General features: G+C 44.3%; 1 protein-coding gene across 1 annotated transcript in view; it reads left to right on the plus strand.

Moving 5' to 3' along the window:
- Positions 1 to 24333, plus strand: part of LOC137543640 (C4b-binding protein alpha chain-like) — an 88581-nt gene that overhangs the window by 25666 nt on the left and 38582 nt on the right. Inside the window, exons 7-9 of the mRNA XM_068264781.1 lie at positions 75 to 254; positions 6688 to 6876; positions 20179 to 20367. Of these exons, the coding sequence (XP_068120882.1) occupies positions 75 to 254; positions 6688 to 6876; positions 20179 to 20367 (558 nt within the window). The remainder of the gene's footprint in view (positions 1 to 74; positions 255 to 6687; positions 6877 to 20178; positions 20368 to 24333) is intronic.

Consider the following 24333-nt stretch of genomic DNA (forward strand, 5'->3'; position numbering starts at 1 on the left):
CATATATTCAATGCATTCAATTTACATTTTTTCAGTGCTTAGCAGTGGTAATTGGTGTTTTTTATTTATTATAGTTGTTGATTGTCCTTCACCAAATGTCCCAAACTCAAAAAAGCTTATGGGATTTTATGGGCAATACGGATTAAACTTTATGGTGGAATTTGAATGTAACAAAGGCTTTAAAATGAATGGATCCAAGACTATACAATGCACTATACAGAGTACATGGGATCCTCCACCACCCAAATGTATAAGTAAGTATTCTACATGTTAAGTAGGGCAACTTATTCTTAAAGTGTACCAGAGATCTTTCTTGTAGCAGTTTTTATAGTTACCTGGGTCTTCCTCCAGACCAATGCCGGCCATGGGCTTATTTCAATGCCTCTTCTTCCGCTGTGTCCCCAGTTTATTCCCTAGTCATGGCCATTCATGGTTCATCCCGCATGTGTGACCTGGCCGCCCGCCCCTGTCGCGCTTCAGTCGCCAGGTGCGTTCTGTACCTGAAAATTTTAATTATGTTTTTCAGTATGCATGAACTAATCTCAAGTAACTAAAGTAACTACCTGAAGTTTTATGTGACATGGGGCCTGATGCAGTAAACTCTGGTAAAGTTGCTGTGCGCAGGGACCGCACTACAATTTTTCCGTTACTAGGGCAGGGTGGCACTGGCTGGTAACCCATTAAAGGACCACTATCGTGAAAATTGTAAAAAAAAAGTGCATGTAAACATATACAAATAAAAAGTAAATTTTTCCATGAGTAAAATGAGCCATAAATTACTTTTCTCCTATGTTGCTGTCACTTACATTATCTAGTAGAAATCTGACAGAAGCAACAAGTTTTAGACCAGCTCATCTCCTCATGGGGGATTGCCAGTGTTTTCTTTATTTTCAAAGCACGTAGTGAACGGCAGTTGCTCTATCCAACTGCCAAAAAAAGTGTGCGGTGAGCAGGGAGGCTGGCCAGCATCTTTGTATAAATCTTTTTCAGGGAGTGTCCATATAAAGAATAAAGGCCATGCTGAGAATCCCCTATGGAGAGATGGATTTGTCAGTTCTGTCAGATTTCTACTACCTACTGTAAGTGACAGCAACATAGAAGAGACGTAATCTATGGCTCATTTTATTGTGGAAGAAACATGTTGTTATTTGTATGTTTTTTACATTTATTTTAAATTTTACACTTTTTGGCGATAGTGGACCTTTAACGCCACACACGTTACCGGGTTAATGTGTCTGTTGCTGTGGTAATACATGTTACCAAAGCAATGCATGCATTATTGTGGTAACACACATGGTGCTAACGAGTTATTGGCTGGTGCTCCCCTGCACTAGTAATGGTAAAATTGTTATGTGCTCTCTGCGTATGGCAACTTTACCAGAGTTTACTGCATCAGGCACCTGATCAGATAAACATGTGACCATACAGTACCAATCCTACTTAGAACTAGATGGTGTTCAGTATAGAAAGGGAGTAGGAAGCTGGATAAAGCCCCGCCCCCAGGTAAGTAAAAATCCCCCCTTTCTTCTCAGATACATTTTAAGGGAAATAGCTCTACCTTCCTGGGATTTGTGGTAATCAGTGTGGTCTCGGTATCTCTGGCTCTATTCCCTGTGGGTAAACATGGGCAGGCACTCTAGTGCGCATCCATCTGCCCACAGGCTTGCCAGCCTACTGGGTCTAAAAAACAAGTGGGCACATATGGAGTAGCATGCCCCTAATGCTACGTACACACATGCGACAACGATCGTTCGTTGTCAACGACGAACGATCTTTTAATTGACGAAAGAACGAGCGAAGTAAAGTTAGTTGTAAAAAGTGTGTAACGATCACATCGTTAGAACGAACGTTACACCACGTAAAAGCACTCAATGCGCCTGCGCATAAAATTGTAAAGTTCCTTGGAAAAAAAGTGAAATGCGCATGTCCAGCCTGGTACGAACGATCGTTTCCAACGATGTACCACTTTTGCTAACGATCGTCGGTGGTAAAAATCCGCCAAGACAGAACTTTGTTTTGTAGCGATTTGGCTCGTTCGTCGTTTGCCTTAATAGTCGGTGGTTCGTTTTTTGTAACGATCGTCGTTGGTAAAGATCGGGGAACGATCGTTATAAACGACTATAGTCGCATGTGTGTACGCACCTTAAGTGTTTACATGCAGGGAATAAAGCCAGGCATCCTGGATAGGAATGCTGATTCAGATTCCACGGAGTAGAAATTTTGGCATCTCCGATCAGAAATGGGCATTTTCGATTGACCAATCGAAGGCAGAATTTTTCCGCAAAAATCAGACTACCGTGGTAATTTTAGACCAATCACAAGACAGATTTTCCGTTTTACGATTTCTGATTTTTCAGGGTTTTTTCTCTCTTTCTCTGATGCAAAAAAATGAAATAACAAATGACAAATAAAATACTCCTTGGAAATATGGAAAATCGAAACATGGAAAATCTGAAATTGGCATTGGTGGAAATCAGAATTTTTGCGGAATCCTGAAATGGCCATTTTCGACGCATCCCAAATCCTGGGAATACAATGATTATTGCTAATGATCAGCAAATTTCAAATAGGTCATGGCGCTTAAAGTTTACTTGACATCTTTGGGGGGTGCAAATCTGACCTTTACTTTAAAGCCCTAATTCAAGCCCTAATTAACGATTTTGTAATGCCTGTTGTAAGAAATATAATTTGGAATGTACAAAGTTTTGTGAATTGCCCTACTGCGTCATCTGCTAATTACGATTACGCAGAATTTCATGGAAAAACGTATTGCTGCACGTAATTATGAGTTTGAAATTATGTTGATTTTGTGTAATTCATTTGCAATTTTGCATAATTACGCATCATTTTGTGTAATTACGTGCCAACTTTAGCAATTAACCCCTTGAGGACTACGGTGTTAACCCCCCCTAGTGACCAGGCCATTATTACTTAATTGGGCCACTGCAGCTTTAAGGCAAAGCTGCAGGCCCGTACAACTCAGCTCACAAGCTCCTTTTCTCCCCACCAACAGAGCTCTCTGTTGGTGGGGTCTGATCGCCCCCACATTGTTTATTTTTTTAAAATAAATATTTATGTTTTTATTTTTAAATACATTTTACTGTTTTTGTTGTTGTTGTTGACTTTCCCCTCCCTCTCTCCATCTCCCCTTCCCGCCAATCACGCGATTGGCTGACATAGGCTTCTGCCTATGAAAGCCGATCACTCTCTTGTCCCCCAGGGGGACAGCCATGTCACACGGCTGTCCCCAGTACAGCGCTGTCTATAGTCTCCCGAGCGGCGATCGCCGCACGGAGACTGAAGGCGGGGAGGAGCTCCGCCCCCCGAGCAGGAGATGCACGCGCAGCGTGATGTCCTGCTAGCCCCATAGAGGACCGTTCACGCCAATGGGCGTGGAGTGGTCCTGGGGCTGCCGCACTGCTCACGCCAATTGGCGTAGAGCAGTCGGCAACTGGTTAATAGCAAGTTCCCCTACATATGATTGTCACCAAAATTGCTATGAATGTAAGGGGAATAGTGAGAACAAGTTAAAAAAAAAAGATTAAAAAAGTCGTTTTTTAAAACTTCAAAAAAAAAAATGTTTTTAAACTCAGTGTACTACAGCAAACTGTCATTTCACCGAGTTTAAGAACCATTGTTTCTTTGAATTGTTAAAATAGGTCTTGTCAAAACCAACAAGATCCTTTTGAAAAATGTTGTCTTTTGTTGTTCCCACTATTCCCCTTAAAGGACCACTATTGCAAGAAAAAAAGTTGGCAGTTAAAATCTGACAGAACCAACACATTTTGGGCCAGTCCATCTCTTCATGGGGATTCTCAGGTTTTTCTTAGTTTTCAGTGCTTCAGATGTCTCATTATTGGATTGGTCTGGCTGAGGAGGATGGGGTAAGGCTTCTCCCTCCCAAGGTAAGTATCTACATTAAGCCTATGCCATTGCCAACCTCACAGGTTTGCTTAAAAAAAAAAAACAGCAGTGAGAAATTGATTTTTATTGCAGACAAGGCAATGAGATGTACATACGGCAGTGCTGGCCACAAACTAATACTCTCCCAGTAGGAGGAGCTGGGATAGGTCAGGTGGTGTGCTGAGTTCTGGGGAAGGAACTCTTACAATCCTGGCAATATGGAGATACTGGATGCAGCTTAAGATAAGCCAGAGATGAACTGTCAGTATACAGTATTTATTGTGCCAATAAGTACAGATGTCCATTGTCCGTTGGCTTATTAGAGATGTAGCAAACATAAAATTTTGGGTTTGCGAATTTTGAATGTGAATTTCCGCAAAAGTTCATGAACCAGCTGTTCATAGCGGGCTCCATCAACTGATATGGCAGGTGACTTGTATGGCCGCCGATTTTAAAGTTTCATGGGAAAAAGTATACATTTAAATGTGGCCGGTAAATGACAGTTAATGTAGTGTAAATTTATGCATATCAAAAGAAAGAGCAATGAGTTTCATGATGGGGTTTCCAGGGGGTCCATATGCAGTGCGTACTCCTCCAATCCAGAGTGGCAACGCTTTGGCCAGCAATCGCTATGCAGCTGCAATATGTATAAAGATCCCTGGAAACGTAACTATTTTTTGAATTTTTTTTTAATTGTCAGAGTGTGAGAAATAAAAAAAAAAATGACACAGTATAGCAGAGCTTTGCACAGTGAGTGGCGGTGTGTGGCAGCGGGTGCACTGAGATCTTCAATCAATGTAACAAAGAAGAAGGTCACAAGATAGAAGATATTGGCGTGGGAACATTTTTTTAAAGGTACAGGTAAGTATTTATGGTTAATTAAGATTATTAAATACTTTTTTTTGTTTGTTTTTTGCGTTTTTTTTCATTTAACCCTTTGTGGAAATGGGTAAGGGGTACTTTGTACCCCTATACTAATTCCTCCTGGGAGGGGGGCGGGCATCTGAGGGTCACCTTCTTAAAGGGGACTCCCAAATTCCACCATGAACTCCCCCCCCCGGGCATCGGCGGCCCCCACCTCCTCCTGGGGCACCGGAATGGATTGATTGATTGAATTGGACAAGGGCTCTGGGGGGGGTCTTGGCCCCCGAAGCCCCCTCTTACCACGGACGGGGCTGGTATAGCTTAGGGTGTGAAGTTCCACTCGGCCCAGGGGCCGACCATGGGCTGGTATAGCTCAGGGTGTGAAGTTCCACTCGGCCCGGGGCTCCGCATTCTGGCTATTCCAGACTGCATGGGGGACAAGGGGTTAAAGAGACTCAATAGGGGGGACCCCACATCCTTTTTTTTTATTTCCCACACTCTGAACATTGAAAAAAGTTTTAAAAAGTAGGTAAAGTTGCCAGGGATCTTTATACAGCCATATTGCTGCTGTATAGCAATCCCTGGCCAAATCGTTGCGACTCTGGAGGGGTTTCCAGGGGGTCTATACGCACTGCGTACGGACCCGATGGAAACTCCATCATGAAATTAATTGCCCTTTATTTTGATATATGTAAATTTACACTACTGTTAGGTTTGCTACATTAACTGTCATTTACCGCATTTAAGGGTATACTTTTTTCCTATGAAACTTTAAAATCGGTTTTCTCACAAACTTTAAGGTCTTTTTGAACATTATTTTTCCTCTTGTACCCACTGTCCCCTTCAAGGAAAAAGAATAACTGGGTCTCCACCTGTATTTATGCAAAAATTGATTGTGTATTTATTCCACCATAGTAGCAAAAAAAAAAAAACACTGTCCCCCTCCACATACCCTGCAAATTTGGTGTTTCTATAATGTAAGGGGGCTTTGCTATTAACATTAAACTTGGCAGATATTGACCTCTAGGTAAATAATGCGAACACAATTTGAAAAAAAATTGAGTTACAGGTGAACCTCGAACAGCCAGGAACAGTTCGCCAGGAACTATTCGCCATTGAACTGTTCGGGCCATCTCTATTGCTTGTGCTTTCAAATTTACAATTCTATAGATTAGAGCTGTAAAAGTACATCTGTTTAGTGTAATTTAAAGGGACTCCGAGCAGTGCAGAAACTATGGAAAGATGCATATCATTTTAAAGCTCTCTTTCTCCTCTTTCCAATGATATATAAACCACCACCCTACGCCTTTTAGTTTTCGCTATTTTCGCGATCGAAATTGCCGCGACCGTGACTTGGATCGCGAAAATAGAGAAAACTCAAAGGTGTAGGGTGACGATTTAGGTGTCGCCAGAAAGAGGAGAAAGAGAGCTTTAAAATGATATCCATCTTTCCATAGTTACTTGTATTACACAGGGCGACTTTTTCTGCTGAATGGAGCTCCTGACTTTGAGAAAAATTCGCCCTGATGGATATCATTTTAAAGCTCTTTTTCTCCTCTTTCTGACGACACATAAATCGTCGCCCTACTCCTTTTAGTTTTCTCTATTTTCGCGATCAAAGTCGCAGCTGCGGCAATTTCAATCGCGAAAATAGCGAAAACTAAAAGGCGTAGGGCGGTGGTTTATATATCACTGGAAAGAGGAGAAAGAGAGCTTTAAAATGATATGCATCTTTCCATAGTTTCTGCACTGCTCGGAGTCCCTTTAATATGGGTAAACTAATAGTTTCACACCCAGAGCAAGGACTGGTGCATAAGGCTGTAGTTTAATTTTCTGTACATTAGTTGAGGACAGTTTTAAATTGTTTGACTTTAACAAAATGATAAAATATTTTTGACAGTTTAATTTATTGTCCATCAGAATTATACTGTCCGGAGCCTAAACTGGAGAACGGAACAATAATATCTGGGAATAAAACTGATGGATCCTATGACATTAAGGATTCCGTAACACTGGGATGTGACCAGGGTTTTAGGCTAAGAGGGGAGAGAAAGCTAACCTGTGGTGAAGATTTTCAATGGAAACCCGAAATACCATACTGTGCGCTGGGTAAGTTCAAAGAACTTTAATAAAGCATTAATGTTGCACTGATAGAATAGAGGCAAGAATAATTAATCTATGCAAAACTTTATGTTCAGTTTTAGTTAGGATAACAGATATACATCTGCCAGGTTGTTGTACCCAGTGCTGGTCGTAATAGAGAAAGTAGCTTACGGATCATTACGCGTAATTTTACGCTATTACGCATTACGAAATTACGCTTACGGCATAGACATTCAATTTCGGTACATGTCTATAATTACGCATAGCACTTACGCAATTACGCGTAAGTATACCGTAATTCAGGTTATTACGTTATAGGCTTACGCGTAAAATCCTACTAGCAATTAATGCGTAAGGTCATGCTGCCAAGCGGAAAAGTTGACGCATGGATCAATGTTAGGTAGCCGCCGACTTTAAGGGTTAATAGCAAAGCCCCCTTAAGTGCTAAGAGCCTCAAATTTGGAGAATATATTAAGGAGATCAGAAGGAATAAGAGGAAACAAATTTTTTTCAAAAAGACCTTATAGTTTTTGAGAAAATCGATGTTAAAGTTTCAAAGGAAAAATATATACATTTAAAAACCCGCCGACTTTAACGGTTAATAGCAAAGCCTGCTTAAAATTTAGGAACACCAAATTCACAGGGTATATTAAGGGGATCAGTGGGAATAAGAGGAACATTTTTTTTTTCAAAAAGACCTTATAGTTTTTGAGAAAATCGATTTTTAAGTTTCAAGGGCGAAAATGTCTTTTAAATGCGGAAAATGTCAGTTTTTTTTGCACAGGTAACAATAGTGTTTTATTTTCATAGATTCCCCCAAGTGGGAAGAGTTTTACTTACTTCGTTCTGAGTGTGGGAAATATTAAAAAAAAAACGACATGGGGTCCCCCCTCCCAGACCTCTTTAACCCCTTGTCCACCATGCAGACTGGGATAGCCAGAATGCGGAGCACCGGCCGCGTGGGGCTCCGCACCCTGACTATACCAGCCCGCATGGTCCATGGATTGGGGGGTCTCGGAAGGGGAGGGGCAGCCAAGCTTTCCCCTCCCCCTCTGAGCCCTTGTCCAATCCAAGGACAAGGGGCTCTTCTCCACCTCCGATGGGCGGTGGAGGTGGAGGCCGCGATTTCCTGGGGAGGGGTTCATGGTGGCATCTGGGAGTCCCCTTTAAAAAGGGGTCCCCCAGATGCCCACCCCCCTCCCAGGAGAAATGAGTATAGAGGTACTTGCAGTACCCCTTACCCATTTCCTTTAAGAGTTAAAAGTAAATAAACACACAAACACATAGAAAAAGTATTTTAATTGAACAAAAAACATAACCACGAAAAAAGTCCTTTAATATTCTTAATTAACCATTAATACTTACCTGTCCCTTTAAAAGCCAGTTCCCACGCAATATCCTCGGAAATATACTAATCAGTTACAATGTAACAAAGTTATTACAATGTAACAACTTTGTTACTTTGTAACACCACCACACCCGACGTCACTCACCGCTCACCCGCCGGTCGCCGCATACACGCTAGTCCCCGCCGGCTCCCGCCGTCCACTCCGCCCACACCTGTCACTCATATACATGCTGGCACCCATGGGTGCCAGCATGTATATAGGTGACATATGGGAGAGGCGGGGAGGGCAGCGGAGCCGGCGGGGACTTAGCGTCCCTTCACCCGACAGAGCTCTGAGCTATATTAGCTCAGAGCTCTCGAAAGCATCTTTGTATTTGGGCTCCAAGGAGCCCCATTGGTCCTTAGCAGACCAATGGGGTTCCTTCAAATCAGAAGGAACCCCATTGGTCTGCTAAGGACCAATGGGGCTCCTTGGAGCCCAAATACAAAGATGCTTAGAGAGCTCTGAGCTATAGCTCAGAGCTCTGTCGGGTCCTGCAGCACAGACGCGGCGGCGGTGGCGGCGGCGGTGAGTGACGTCGGGTGCGGCGTAGTTACAATGTAACAAAGTTGTTACATTGTAATAACTTTGTTACATTGTAACTGATTAGTATATTTCCGAGGATATTGCGTGGGAACTGGCTTTTAAAGGGACAGGTAAGTATTAATGGTTAATTAAGAATATTAAAGGACTTTTTTCGTGGTTATGTTTTTTGTTCAATTAAAATACTTTTTCTATGTGTTTGTGTGTTTATTTACTTTTAACTCTTAAAGGAAATGGGTAAGGGGTACTACAAGTACCTCTATACTCATTTCTCCTGGGAGGGGGGTGGGCATCTGGGGGACCCCTTTTTAAAGGGGACTCCCAGATGCCACCATGAACCCCTCCCCAGGAAATCGCGGCCTCCACCTCCACCGCCCATCGGAGGTGGAGAAGAGCCCCTTGTCCTTGGATTGGACAAGGGCTCGGAGGGGGAGGGGAAAGCTTGGCTGCCCCTCCCCTTCCGAGACCCCCAAATCCATGGACCATGCGGGCTGGTATAGTCAGGGTGCGGAGCCCCACGCGGCCGGTGCTCCGCATTCTGGCTATCCCAGTCTGCATGGGGGACAAGGGGTTAAAGAGGTCTGGGAGGGGGGACCCCACGTCGTTTTTTTTTTATATTTCCCACACTCAGAACGAAGTAAGTAAAACTCTTCCCACTTGGGGGAATCTATGAAAATAAAACACTATTGTTACCTGTGCAAAAAAACCTGACATTTTCCGCATTTAAAAGACATTTTCGCCCTTGAAACTTAAAAATCGATTTTCTCAAAAACTATAAGGTCTTTTTGAAAAAAAATTTTTTCCTCTTATTCCCACTGATCCCCTTAATATACCCTGTGAATTTGGTGTTCCTAAATTTTAAGCAGGCTTTGCTATTAACCGTTAAAGTCGGCGGGTTTTTAAATGTATATATTTTTCCTTTGAAACTTTAACATCGATTTTCTCAAAAACTATAAGGTCTTTTTGAAAAAAAAAAATTTCCTCTTATTCCTTCTGATCTCCTTAATATATTCTCCAAATTTGAGGCTCTTAGCACTTAAGGGGGCTTTGCTATTAACCCTTAAAGTCGGCGGCTTTTTTATATTATACGGGAGCGTAATATTACGCGATTACGGCAGACTGTGTAATTTCAATGGGAGTTTACTGTCTTACGCGTAATTTGTTACGCGTAAAACGTAACCCTACGGTCTACGCGTAATTAATTACGCGTAATACCGTAACCTTACACGTAACGCTTACGGTGCATTTGTAGTGAATTACGATGCGTAATTACGCTAATGCGTAATTTCGGCCCAGCACTGGTTGTACCTGTCTCTTTATTTGTGAGATTGCCTTTATCTTTCTGCCCCAAAGGGACATTGATGGCAGTAACTTAACCCAGGAATGAATGGGACTTCATTCCAATCAGTAGCTGATGCCCCCTTTCACACCCACCAGAACTCTTTACCTTTTCTCAGATAGATCATCAGAGGGGTGTGTGTGACTGATATTGTGGTGAAACCCCTCCCACAGTGTGATGTCATGACCATGGACCTGACAATTTGCTGTTTGTGACCCTCGTTGTATTGTGGGAAATAATGCTTTTTTCCAAATGCCAAGCCACCAATATCTCCTTCTGTGCATAGAACTCTCAGTAACGAACATTCCGCATAGATCGTCTGGCAGGAATAAAGAAGTCACCACAAGTGATACATTTCAGAATGTAAATCAGAGAGTGAAAATATTTTACAACGGGCAAACGCTGACTAAATAATCTATAAATGAATTTTGTAAAAAATAAGCAATTTTATTTATGTTATTTTCACTACAGTTCCTCTTTAAAACCCAGGTGAGACTGAACACAGCAAATTATTCGCTGTATACTTTGCTCCAATTTTGTCACCTTTTTTAGTGTTTCTAACCATCACTCCTGTAGTAGGGTCACATGGGCAAAGGCCTCACTCTACTGTATGTTGCCTTTGCTGCATTGGTTCTAGCTATACATGCCACACTGCGGGATTTTAGTAACCACTTGCCGACCAAGTGGTTTCCCATTGATCTGTGCTGGGTGGGCTCTTCAGCCCCCAGCACAGATTGTATTGCAGGCAGGGCGATCAGACTTCCCCCCTTTTTTCCCCACTATGGGGATGTCCTGCTGGGGGGGTCTGATCGCCGCCGCTCTGCTGTGCCTTGCGTGGGGGGCTCCTCAAAGCCCCCCTCCGCAGCGCGATTCCCCCCTCCCTCTCCTTCCCTCCCTCTCCCTGGCTCCGTGGGTGGTACAGGACGGCGATACGGCCTGTACCGCCTCTGATAGGCTTCAGCCTATCAGACGGCAGCGATCCCCGGCCTATCAGAGGCCGGGGATCGCCGATCTCCTTTACGGCGCTGCTGCAGCTGCAGCGCCATGCAGTGTAAACACCGGGGATTTCTTCCTCGCTTGTTTACATTTCGCTTGCGAGCCGCGATCGGAGGCTCGCAGGCAGTTCACGGAGACACCCTCCGTGAGCTGACATGGAACGACCGCTCGAACGAGCGGCCATTTCCATGGAAACCCGCAGACAACCAGTTTACGCCAATCGGCGTTAGCTGGTCGTCAAGAGGTTAAAGAGAGCCCGAGGTGGGATCATAAAAAAAAAAAAAGGATGCTACTTGATCTGGGGGGCTGAGCAGATCAAGTACCCTCAAAATCCGCCGCTCCTGTGGGCCGTAATGGCCCACTTTCACTTTCGAGACCTCTAGGTCACGGCGCTGGAGGGATTCATTCTCTCTCACAGTGTGCTGGGAGGTGGTGGAGCAGCAGGGGGGGGGGGCGCGGCCAGGGAGAGCTGTCCAATGACAGCTCTGGAAACTCTGCAGGAGCGCCCCTGGCTGGCGTTTTGAACAAGTAATCCTTCTCCCTGGGTTTACCTCCAAGGTAGCGCCAAATATTGTCGATAATCTCGGGGGGCTATAGCACGCTAGTGGGGGTGCAGAGAGAGGCGGTAGGGGGACACAGAGGCATGTCATGAGGCAGAGAACATGCCTCTGTGTCCCATCTGGCCCCCTCCCCCCCCCCCACAAACTGCCTCGGTTCTCTTTAAGCTTTGCACTATTTATAAAAGTATTTACCTGTATTGTTGCATGTTCCTAATTAAGAGGTGTAAACCATTAATGTTGTATTGTTTCCCTCTACCAGGGGCGTAGCAATAGGGGTTGCAGAGGTTGCAACCGCATCGGGGCCCTTGGGCCAGAAGGGCCACGAAGGGCCCTCCCTCAACTACAGTATTAGCTCTCTATTGGTCCTGTGCTTCTAATAATCACTTCTATAGATACTTTGAATAGTGCTAATCATTAACAAACTGTTCCCCATTCCCCTTCTTGCACCTCTGACACTGTAGTTGCCATTGGCAGGCTTTGGTGCACTGTACCAGTTGTTATGTATAGAGTGCTTGGGGGGCCCCATTGTAAAACTTGCATCAGGGCCCACAGCTCCTTAGCTACACCACTGCCCTCTACAGTCTACAGTGAGGGAAGAATTATTTGATCCCCTGCTGATTTTGCTTGGTTGCCCTCTGACCAAGAAAATTATGAATCTATAATTGCAATGGAAGGTGTTCTTTTTGTAGCTCTGGGAAACAGAATAACAACAAAAAACCCTCAAAACTCAAAGCACCAGAATTCAGAGTTTGATGTGCATTGTTATGAGTGAAATAAGTGCTTTATCCATCATCAAAAGATCAAGATTTCAGGCTCCAAGGTGTATGCAGGTAACGAGTGAGATTCGACGCATCCTCTGTAAGGGAGTGCTCCTTCTAATCCCAGCTCGTTACAGGATTTGTATTAAAGACACCTGTCTACAAAACAATCTACCAATCAAATTCCAAACTAGAACATATGGCCAAAGCAGCAAAAGAGAGGCTCAACAAAGTCCTGGATTGGCCTGACATTAACGTTAACCACCTGAGTCGAAGCTTGGGTCAAAAGAGAAATACTTACCTAAGAAGAGGGATGCCTCGGGATCCCGTAGAGCAGGGCTTTTCAAACCTTTTCACTTATTGTACCACTTTTATGAACTGAAAAATTTTAAGTACCACCTGTGTGCCTGCGCAGTAGATCGAACCCGATCAGGCTCAGCTGTGTTCGCCAGAGCGAAGAACCGCTACTGAGCATGCACTCATGCAGACAAGGAGATCTCCGGGGGGTCCCAGTATCCCCTATACTTGTCACAGTGTTGAGCTGCGCTCCCCTTATATCCTAAAAAACAAGATTTATACTCATAGCGTAATTCCGTAATTCTTTATATCACACACCACCCAGTGATAGTGAAAATAGTGTGAGCCACTCGTGAATCCTTCCCCTACTACAGATTGCGCTCACCAGATTGTAGCCACCTCAGAAAACAGGTGGGTCTAGCGTTTGTTTCATACACCACTCTCTGGCACTATGTATCTTCAATATTCTTTAATATTCCAGATATTCCAGATAAAACTCCATAAAATATAAAAACATCATAGCGTATTATGTAAAATATTGATTAACAACCCGCGCAGTGATTGCGCACTCACGTCTGCCTTCTTTTAATTCAAGCACATCAAACAACTCTGTCCATCAGCGGGGTCTATCCTGGCATCAGCAGTGGAAATGCGGCGTCCCGTGTCCCACTTTCTAGCTACCTCTGCCCAGGTTCGTCTCCACACTGTTTCCTATAGTTCGTAGTTGCCGGCTCAGTACTCGCATGCAGTGACGTCAGACGCGCTGGACGTAGCTCCGCCCTACGCGTTTCGTCCAATCGGACTCATCGGGGCTGACGTCACTGGCGCGTCACGTCCTTTTTATGCTGCACGTGAATCACCTGACTCCCCCCTATCACCGTCATATTGTATTTCCCCATAAGGCTTCAAAAACATGGCGGCCACTTTGTCAGACACGTCATACAAGACAGTGTACTGACTGATAGACACCACTGCTGTTACAATTCTTTCTAAATTAGCCCCAGAGATTTTATACAATTGATACAACAACAATCTAAAACCATACTGATATTCCAATATTACATATTCACAGTACCTAGTGCCATTTAATATCGAACTTTCATCCATTGATCCAACACTATGTGATATCACCAATTTAGTGCCATCTAGTGGTTAAATTTCTTATGGCATTTATTCTCAGTATTGGTCTATGTACCATTCGCAACCCGTTTTCACCCATTAATTGGCAACAATCTGTACCCCTTTTCTTCCATTACTTTTACTCTACCCCTGATTAAAGCCAATCCATTCCCCTAATTTTCAATAATAAACTAATGTTTTAAAATTCTGTGTCAAATATCAGTAGTGATGTAACAGTTTAAATCAAATTCAATATTTAACCCCCCCCCCGGATGTAGGGACCCCAAATTATATATCCATCTCCCCTCTGCCCTCGATATTTCCTTCACCATACTTGATCCCCTCCATTTTTTTACATATTTTTCTACTCCCATGAATTTCAGGCTACTTGGGTCTGCACCATGCACAAGTTTGTAATGTTTGGATACACTATGTGTCTCTAAACCTTTAGAGATATTGTAGATGTGCTGTCCTATTCTCTTTTGTAAGGCTCTTGTGGTCCTGCCCACGTATTCCATTCCGCATGGGCACCATAGTACATACACCACCCCAACAGTATTGCAAGTTATGCATTGTTTGATGTTCCATCTTCTTCCTGTATTCCTTGATACAATATGGTCTCCCCTTACTGGTTTAATCTCCCTACATCCCCTGCATCCCCTACATGGGAAGAAACCTTTCTGTCCCAATAAATTTCCCACGTTAGTTGTGGGTGGGTCAATAAAACTATTTACCAATGACGACTTCAGATTAGATGCTTTTCTATATATAAAACTCGGTCTGCTTGGAATAGTCTTTTTGAGGATAGGATCCAACTGTAATATATTCCACCGTTTTTTTATTATTTGCTCCAAATCCCGATATTGACTGTTATAATCTAACAATATATCAAATTCTCTAGATGGTCCTGATCTTTTGACATTATCTTTAATAAGTGTTTCACGATTCATTTTTTCTACTGTATTTACCTCCTTTTGTAGTAACTCCTTTTCATAACCCTTTTCCCTGAATCTCTGTGTGATTATTTTGCTTTGTTTCTGGTAATCGCTTACATCAGAACAGTTCCTCCTAATCCTCATTAGTTGTCCCTTGGGGATGTTATCTAACTATCTTTTGTGGTGACAGCTCTCCCTTGGGATGTACCTATTCCTATCTGTCGGTTTAAAAAATGTGACCGTTTTTACTTCAGTACCCTCTGTTCTTATTACCAAATCCAAAAAGTCCACCTTGTTCGCATCAATTGTAAACGTGATTTTTATCTCTGGCCAATGGCTATTCATATCCTCACAAAAGATTTGTAGTTGCTCTCTCGACCCTCTCCAAATAAAGAAGAGGTCGTCAATAAATCTGTTCCATGTTATGATATTATTCCCCTTGTCATTATCCAAAATTTCTTTTTCCCATTGGCCCATATAAAGATTCGCTATGCTCGGGGCATATTTTGCCCCCATAGCACAGCCTGTTTGTTGTACATAAAATTCTTTGTTGTACCAAAAATAGTTGTGTTTAAGTGAATATGTTAACAGATCCATTTGAAACTCAATCTGGGGGTCCTTTAAACTCCCACCTTCCCTAAGGCTATCTCCAACAATATTTAAACCTCTTTCATGGGGGATTACTGTATAAAGGGATGTGACATCACCTGTCACCAACAGTTTCAAATTTTCACCTTGTCAATTTTCTGTAACAGTTGCTTTGTATCTCTTAATAAATATGGCAATTTTTTTACCTCTGGTTGAAGGAACCAATCTATATATGAATGCACAACAGTATAATAATGAGATGACCAGGATTCTTAGTGATAGGGAAACTTATGAATGTTTAAGAAAGAACCCCACTATAGAGTATAAGAATATTTTGAAAATCAAACTGCTGGAGGGAGAAAAAAATGGGGATTATTAGTACTGAAGAATTAAAATATTTATTGCCAACACACCCCAGGATCCCAGTAATATACTTTAACCCCAAGATTCATAAAGATGTAAATAACCCACCGGGAAGACCAATAGTGAGTGGGGTGGGATCTCTAACCCAAAGAGTGGGGGAATATATAGATTGGTTCCTTCAACCAGAGGTCAAAAAATTGCCATATTTATTAAGAGATACAAAGCAACTGTTACAGAAAATTGACAAGGTAAAAATTTGACCAGGGGATCTGTTGGTGACAGGTGATGTCACATCCCTTTATACAGTAATCCCCCATGAAAGAGGTTTAAATATTGTTGGAGATAGCCTTAGGGAAGGTGGGAGTTTAAAGGACCCCCAGATTGAGTTTATAATGGATCTGTTAACATATTCACTTAAACACAACTATTTTTGGTACAACAAAGAATTTTATGTACAACAAACAGGCTGTGCTATGGGGGCAAAATATGCCCCGAGCATAGCGAATCTTTATATGGGCCAATGGGAAAAAGAAATTTTGGATAATGACAAGGGGAATAATATCATAACATGGAACAGATTTATTGACGACCTCTTCTTTATTTGGAGAGGGTCGAGAGAGCAACTACAAATCTTTTGTGAGGATATGAATAGCCATTGGCCAGAGATAAAAAACACGTTTACAATTGATGCGAACAAGGTGGACTTTTTGGATTTGGTAATAAGAACAGAGGGTACTGAATTAAAAACGGTCACATTTTTTAAACCGACAGATAGGAATAGGTACATCCCAAGGGAGAGCTGTCACCACAAAAGATAGTTAGATAACATCCCCAAGGGACAACTAATGAGGATTAGGAGGAACTGTTCTGATGTAAGCGATTACCAGAAACAAAGCAAAATAATCACACAGAGATTCAGGGAAAAGGGTTATGAAAAGGAGTTACTACAAAAGGAGGTAAATACAGTAGAAAAAATGAATCGTGAAACACTTATTAAAGATAATGTCAAAAGATCAGGACCATCTAGAGAATTTGATATATTGTTAGAATATAACAGTCAATATCGGGATTTGGAGCAAATAATAAAAAAACGGTGGAATATATTACAGTTGGATCCTATCCTCAAAAAGACTATTCCAAGCAGACCGAGTTTTATATATAGAAAAGCACCTAATCTGAAGTCGTCATTGGTAAATAGTTTTATTGACCCACCCACAACTAACGTGGGAAATTTATTAATTATTTATTAATATTACGCGATTACGGCAGACTGTGTAATTTCAATGGGAGTTTACTGTCTTACACGTAATTTGTTACGCGTAAAACGTAACCCTACGGTCTACGCGTAATTAATTACGCGTAATACCGTAACCTTACACGTAACGCTTACGGTGCATTTGTAGTGAATTACGATGCGTAATTACGCTAATGCGTAATTTCGGCCCAGCACTGGTTGTACCTGTCTCTTTATTTGTGAGATTGCCTTTATCTTTCTGCCCCAAAGGGACATTGATGGCAGTAACTTAACCCAGGAATGAATGGGACTTCATTCCAATCAGTAGCTGATGCCCCCTTTCACACCCACCAGAACTCTTTACCTTTTCTCAGATAGATCATCAGAGGGGTGTGTGTGACTGATATTGTGGTGAAACCCCTCCCACAGTGTGATGTCATGACCATGGACCTGACAATTTGCTGTTTGTGACCCTCGTTGTATTGTGGGAAATAATGCTTTTTTCCAAATGCCAAGCCACCAATATCTCCTTCTGTGCATAGAACTCTCAGTAACGAACATTCCGCATAGATCGTCTGGCAGGAATAAAGAAGTCACCACAAGTGATACATTTCAGAATGTAAATCAGAGAGAGAAAAGATTTTACAACGGGCAAACGCTGACTAAATAATCTATAAATGAATTTTGTAAAAAATAAGCAATTTTATTTATGTTATTTTCACTACAGTTCCTCTTTAAAACCCAGGTGAGACTGAACACAGCAAATTATTCGCTGTATACTTTGCTCCAATTTTGTCACCTTTTTAGATTGTTGTTGTATCAATTGTATAAAATCTCTGGGGCTAATTTAGAAAGAATTGTAACAGCAGCGGTGTCTATCAGTCAGTACACTGTCTTGTATGACGTGTCTGACAAAGTGGCCGCCATGTTTTTGAAGCCTTATGGGGAAATACAATACAACGGTGATAGGGGGGAGTCAGGTGATTCGCGTGCAGCATAAAAAGGACGTGACGCGCCAGTGACGTCAGCCCCTGATGAGTCCGATTGGACGAAACGCGTAGGGCGGAGCTACGTCCAGCGCGTCTGACGTCACTGCATGCGAGTACTGAGCCGGCAACTACGAACTATAGGAAACAGCGTGGATACGAACCTGGGCAGAGGTAGCTACAAAAGTGGGACACGGGACGCCGCATTTCCCCTGCTGATGCCAGGATAGACCCTGCTGATGGACAGAGTTGTTTGATGTGCTTGAATTAAAAGAAGGCAGACGTGAGTGCGCAATCACTGTGCGGGTTGTTAATCAATATTTTACATAATACGCTATGATGTTTTTATGTTTTTATATTTTATGGAGTTTTATCTGGAATTACGCTATGATGTTTTTATGTTTTTATATTTTATGGAGTTTTATCTGGAATATCTGGAATATTAAAGAATATTGAAGATACATAGTGCCAGAGAGTGGTGTATGAAACAAACGCTAGACCCACCTGTTTTCTGAGGTGGCTACAATCTGGTGAGCGCAATCTTTAGTAGGGGAAGGATTCACGAGTGGCTCACACTATTTTCACTATCACTGGGTGGTGTGTGATATAAAGAATTACGGAATTACGCTATGAGTATAAATCTTGTTTTTTAGGATATAAGGAGAGCGCAGCTCAACACTGTGACATATATTAATAAACTGGAATTTGAAGCAGCGTTCCCGTGAATAGTACATGGTGGTTTGGAACTATACAGGACTTGGTCTTGAGATACACCTTTGGACTTTTTGCAAATGGACTTCAGTAAGGTCTTGTGATATTTTAGAGTGTGTATCGTGGTGATATAATTGTCAGAGGCAGCGCAGCCCTATCATAATTTATAAGTATCCCCTATACTGAGAAGGAAGGGAGAAGCCTCTTTAGGATCCAGAGGTTTCTCCCTCTCGCACTTTTTTCTTACAGGTACACTTTAAGAAAGTAGGGGAATAGCATGATGCATTGGTGGGGTAAAGGATTAAAATTAGATTTCTAGCCTACAGGTTGCAATTATTGCCAATATAGATAGCCTTTCCAGCTCCTTCCTCCATCCCTCCCCCCATGCTTCAATATCGGTAGCCTCCCCCCACCACCAGAGGGCTGGCAGTGACTCACCACAAAGTTTGGCTCTCCCTCGCTCGCTCCTCGCTGTGCTGCCCTGCAGAATAGTTCAGATCTCAGATCAGTGGTAGCTCGGCCATAGTGAAAAAGACAGCCAGGCGAACGGTACCCAGTGACGGCACATATACTTCAAATACAGAAAGTGAGCAGTGATGTCATTTCCTGTATTTGACGTATACTCGCCGTCACTGTGCACCATTCGCCCTGGCTGTCTCCTCACTGCTGATCTAAGGTCTGAAGTATGCAGCAGGGCAGCACATCGAGAAACGAGCGAGGGGGAGCTAAACTTTGTGGAGGCAGGACAGGACCAGGCGGTAGGCAGACAATTAAGAGGCAGGCAAACTTGGTATGTACCACCTGGCCAATAGCAAAGTACCACCAGTGGTACGCATACCACAGGTTGAAAATCCCTGCTGTAGAGGCTTCCTAAGTCCTAAGTATAAAGGAGCCTGGTGTGATGTGCTTCATGAGGCCACAAAGAGTTGGGCACACATGACCGACAAACAACAAATCTTATCATGATTTAAAGAGAAACCGTAATCAAGAATTAAACTTCATCCTATACAGTAGCTGATACCCCCTTTACCATGAGAAATGTATTCCTTTCACAAACAGATCATCAGGGTGCTCTGTATGGCTTATATTGTGATGAAACCCCTCCCACTGTGTAATGTCAGGACCATGGTTCTGACAATTTCCTGTCTGTGAACCTTGTTGCATTGTGGGAAATAACAGCTGTTTACAGCTGTTTCCAACTGCCCAAAAAGCAAGCAGCATCTCCTTCCACTGACATCACCTGCCAGCCATAAATATGTCACCATGTGATAAATATCAGAATGTAAATCAGGGAGAGGAAAGATTTTACAATGGACAAAATCATTACACTGACTAAATCATTTATACATAATTATTGTAAAAATAAAGCACTTTTATTATTACATTATTTTCACTGGAGTTCCTCTTTAAGCATAGCATTAGATCACAATAATAAATTGTTAGAGGTTTTTAATTTATAAAAAATTAACAAAATTCGATTTTTTTTTACAGGATTACACTGTTCAATTCCTCGTATAATAAATGGAAAAATAAGCAAGGGGAAGAAATCAGATGGATCATATAGCATTGGAAGTAAGGTGACAATGGAATGTAACTCAGGTTATGAACTAAACGACAACGGAAAACTGACTTGTGGAGATGATCTGAAGTGGAGCCCCGGGTCTACCATCTGTCAGCTAAGTAAGTTTTACGAGATTATGAGCAAGCCAGATGTTGAATTTGTGCCGGCGGAGCTGGAACTTAAACATGGGAACTGATGAATCATTTGACAGTTCCTTAAAAATTCCAGGTTTTGTCAAACCAGAATTTGCATAGCGTTCAAAAGACTTAGCTGTTTAGCCACTTGACAACTAAGTGATTTTTCCCCTTTAGGACCAGAGCAATTTTCCCCTGTCAGTGCCCCTCCCATTCTTTCGCCAATAACATAACTTCACTGTGACGCTGGGTATTAGACGTAATCACTGAATAGATAAATCGTGGTCATATTGTCAGCTAAAGTCATACACGTGTAGTCAGGCATGCTCAGATGTACCAAAATTCGGTTCGGGTACATTCGAATACGGGTCCGCAGGACATTCGAATTCGAATTCGCCTTCGACCACGAAATTCGGTTCGAGTTCATATTCGGTTCGAGGTTACGCCTAAAAATTCGTAAAAAAATTCGTATTCGTGAATTCGGGGTTTTTTTGTGTGTTTTTTTAAAGTGAATTCACATTGAAATAGGTGTACTTAAAAAAACAAAACTGAAAACGTGAAGTGTGGCACTGGCAGCAAGCAATGCATTGTGTGGACCCTGGCGGTGGGACCACTGACAGCAGCAGGATAAATACAACAGCAGCAGCAGGAGGAGGTGGAGTGACGTGTGGCACTGACAGCAGGCAATGCATAGTGTGGACCCTGGTGGTGGGACCACTGACAGCAGCAGGATAAATACAACAGCAGCAGCAGGAGGAGGTGGAGTGATGTGTGGCACTGACAGCAGGCAATGCATAGTGTGGACTCTGGCGGTGGGACAACTGACAGCAGCAGGATAAATACAACAGCAGCAGTAGGAGGAGGAGTGACGTGTGGCACTGACAGCAGGCAATGCATAGTGTGTACTCTGGCGGTGGGACCACTGACAGCAGCAGGATAAATACAACAGCAGCAGCAGGAGGAGGTGGAGTGACGTGTGGCACTGACAGCAGGCAATGCATAGTGTGGACCCTGGTGGTGGGACCACTGACAGCAGCAGGATAAATACAACAGCAGCAGCAGGAGGAGGTGGAGTGATGTGTGGCACTGACAGCAGGCAATGCATAGTGTGGACTCTGGCGGTGGGACAACTGACAGCAGCAGGATAAATACAACAGCAGCAGTAGGAGGTGGAGTGACGTGTGGCACTGACAGCAGGCAATGCATAGTGTGGACCCTGGCGGTGGGACCTCTGACAGCAGTAGGATAAATACAACAGCAGCAGCAGGAGGAGGTGGAGTGACGTGTGGCACTGGCAGCAGGCAATGCATAGTGTGGACCCTGGCGGTGGGACCTCTGACAGCAGTAGGATAAATACAACAGCAGCAGGAGGAGGAGTGACGTGTGGCACTGACAGCAGGCAATGCATAGTGTGGACTCTGGCGGTGGGACCACTGACAGCAGCAGGATAAATACAACAGCAGCAGCAGGAGGTGGAGTGATGTGTGGCACTGACAGCAGGCAATGCATAGTGTGGACCCTGGCGGTGGGACCTCTGACAGCAGTAGGATAAATACAACAGCAGCAGTAGGAGGAGGTGGAGTGACGTGTGGCACTGACAGCAGGCAATGCATAGTGTGGACCCTGGTGGTGGGACCACTGACAGCAGCAGGATAAATACAACAGCAGCAGTAGGAGGAGGAGTGACGTGTGGCACTGACAGCAGGCAATGCATAGTGTGGACTCTGGCGGTGGGACCACTGACAGCAGCAGGATAAATACAACAGCAGCAGTAGGAGGTGGAGTGACGTGTGGCACTGGCAGCAGGCAATGCATAGTGTGGACCCTGGTGGTGGGACCTCTGACAGCAGTAGGATAAATACAACAGCAGCAGTAGGAGGAGGAGTGACGTGTGGCACTGACAGCAGGCAATGCATAGTGTGGACTCTGGCGGTGGGACCACTGACAGCAGTAGGATAAATACAACAGCAGCAGCAGGAGGTGGAGTGACGTGTGGCACTGACAGCAGGCAATGCATAGTGTGGACCCTGGCGGTGGGACCTCTGACAGCAGTAGGATAAATACAACAGCAGCAGCAGGAGGAGGTGGAGTGACGTGTGGCACTGACAGCAGGCAATGCATAGTGTGGACCCTGGTGGTGGGACCACTGACAGCAGCAGGATAAATACAACAGCAGCAGTAGGAGGAGGAGTGACGTGCGGCACTGACAGCAGGCATTGCATAGTGTGGACTCTGGCGGCGGGACCACTGACAGCAGCAGGATAAATACAACAGCAGCAGTAGGAGGTGGAGTGACGTGTGGCACTGGCAGCAGGCAATGCATAGTGTGGACCCTGGCAGTGGGACCTCTGACAGCAGTAGGATAAATACAACAGCAGCAGCAGGAGGAGGTGGAGTGACGTGTGGCACTGACAGCAGGCAATGCATAGTGTGGACCCTGGCAGTGGGACCTCTGACAGCAGTAGGATAAATACAACAGCAGCAGCAGGAGGAGGTGGAGTGATGTGTGGCACTGACAGCAGGCAATGCATAGTGTGGACTCTGGCGGTGGGACAACTGACAGCAGCAGGATAAATACAACAGCAGCAGTAGGAGGTGGAGTGACGTGTGGCACTGACAGCAGGCAATGCATAGTGTGGACCCTGGCGGTGGGACCTCTGACAGCAGTAGGATAAATACAACAGCAGCAGCAGGAGGAGGTGGAGTGACGTGTGGCACTGGCAGCAGGCAATGCATAGTGTGGACCCTGGCGGTGGAACCTCTGACAGCAGCAGGATAAATACAACAGCAGCAGGAGGAGGAGTGACGTGTGGCACTGACAGCAGGCAATGCATAGTGTGGACTCTGGCGGTGGGACCACTGACAGCAGCAGGATAAATACAACAGCAGCAGCAGGAGGTGGAGTGATGTGTGGCACTGACAGCAGGCAATGCATAGTGTGGACCCTGGCGGTGGGACCTCTGACAGCAGTAGGATAAATACAACAGCAGCAGTAGGAGGAGGTGGAGTGACGTGTGGCACTGACAGCAGGCAATGCATAGTGTGGACCCTGGTGGTGGGACCACTGACAGCAGCAGGATAAATACAACAGCAGCAGTAGGAGGAGGAGTGACGTGTGGCACTGACAGCAGGCAATGCATAGTGTGGACTCTGGCGGTGGGACCACTGACAGCAGCAGGATAAATACAACAGCAGCAGTAGGAGGTGGAGTGACGTGTGGCACTGGCAGCAGGCAATGCATAGTGTGGACCCTGGTGGTGGGACCTCTGACAGCAGTAGGATAAATACAACAGCAGCAGTAGGAGGAGGAGTGACGTGTGGCACTGACAGCAGGCAATGCATAGTGTGGACTCTGGCGGTGGGACCACTGACAGCAGTAGGATAAATACAACAGCAGCAGCAGGAGGTGGAGTGACGTGTGGCACTGACAGCAGGCAATGCATAGTGTGGACCCTGGCGGTGGGACCTCTGACAGCAGTAGGATAAATACAACAGCAGCAGCAGGAGGAGGTGGAGTGACGTGTGGCACTGACAGCAGGCAATGCATAGTGTGGACCCTGGTGGTGGGACCACTGACAGCAGCAGGATAAATACAACAGCAGCAGTAGGAGGAGGAGTGACGTGCGGCACTGACAGCAGGCATTGCATAGTGTGGACTCTGGCGGCGGGACCACTGACAGCAGCAGGATAAATACAACAGCAGCAGTAGGAGGTGGAGTGACGTGTGGCACTGGCAGCAGGCAATGCATAGTGTGGACCCTGGCGGTGGGACCTCTGACAGCAGTAGGATAAATACAACAGCAGCAGTAGGAGGAGGAGTGACGTGTGGCACTGACAGCAGGCAATGCATAGTGTGGACTCTGGAGGTGGGACCACTGACAGCAGCAGGATAAATACAACAGCAGCAGCAGGAGGTGGAGTGACGTGTGGCACTGACAGCAGGCAATGCAT

Source organism: Hyperolius riggenbachi, chromosome 1 (genome assembly GCF_040937935.1).
Source record: "Hyperolius riggenbachi isolate aHypRig1 chromosome 1, aHypRig1.pri, whole genome shotgun sequence".
Lineage (NCBI taxonomy): Eukaryota > Metazoa > Chordata > Amphibia > Anura > Hyperoliidae > Hyperolius > Hyperolius riggenbachi.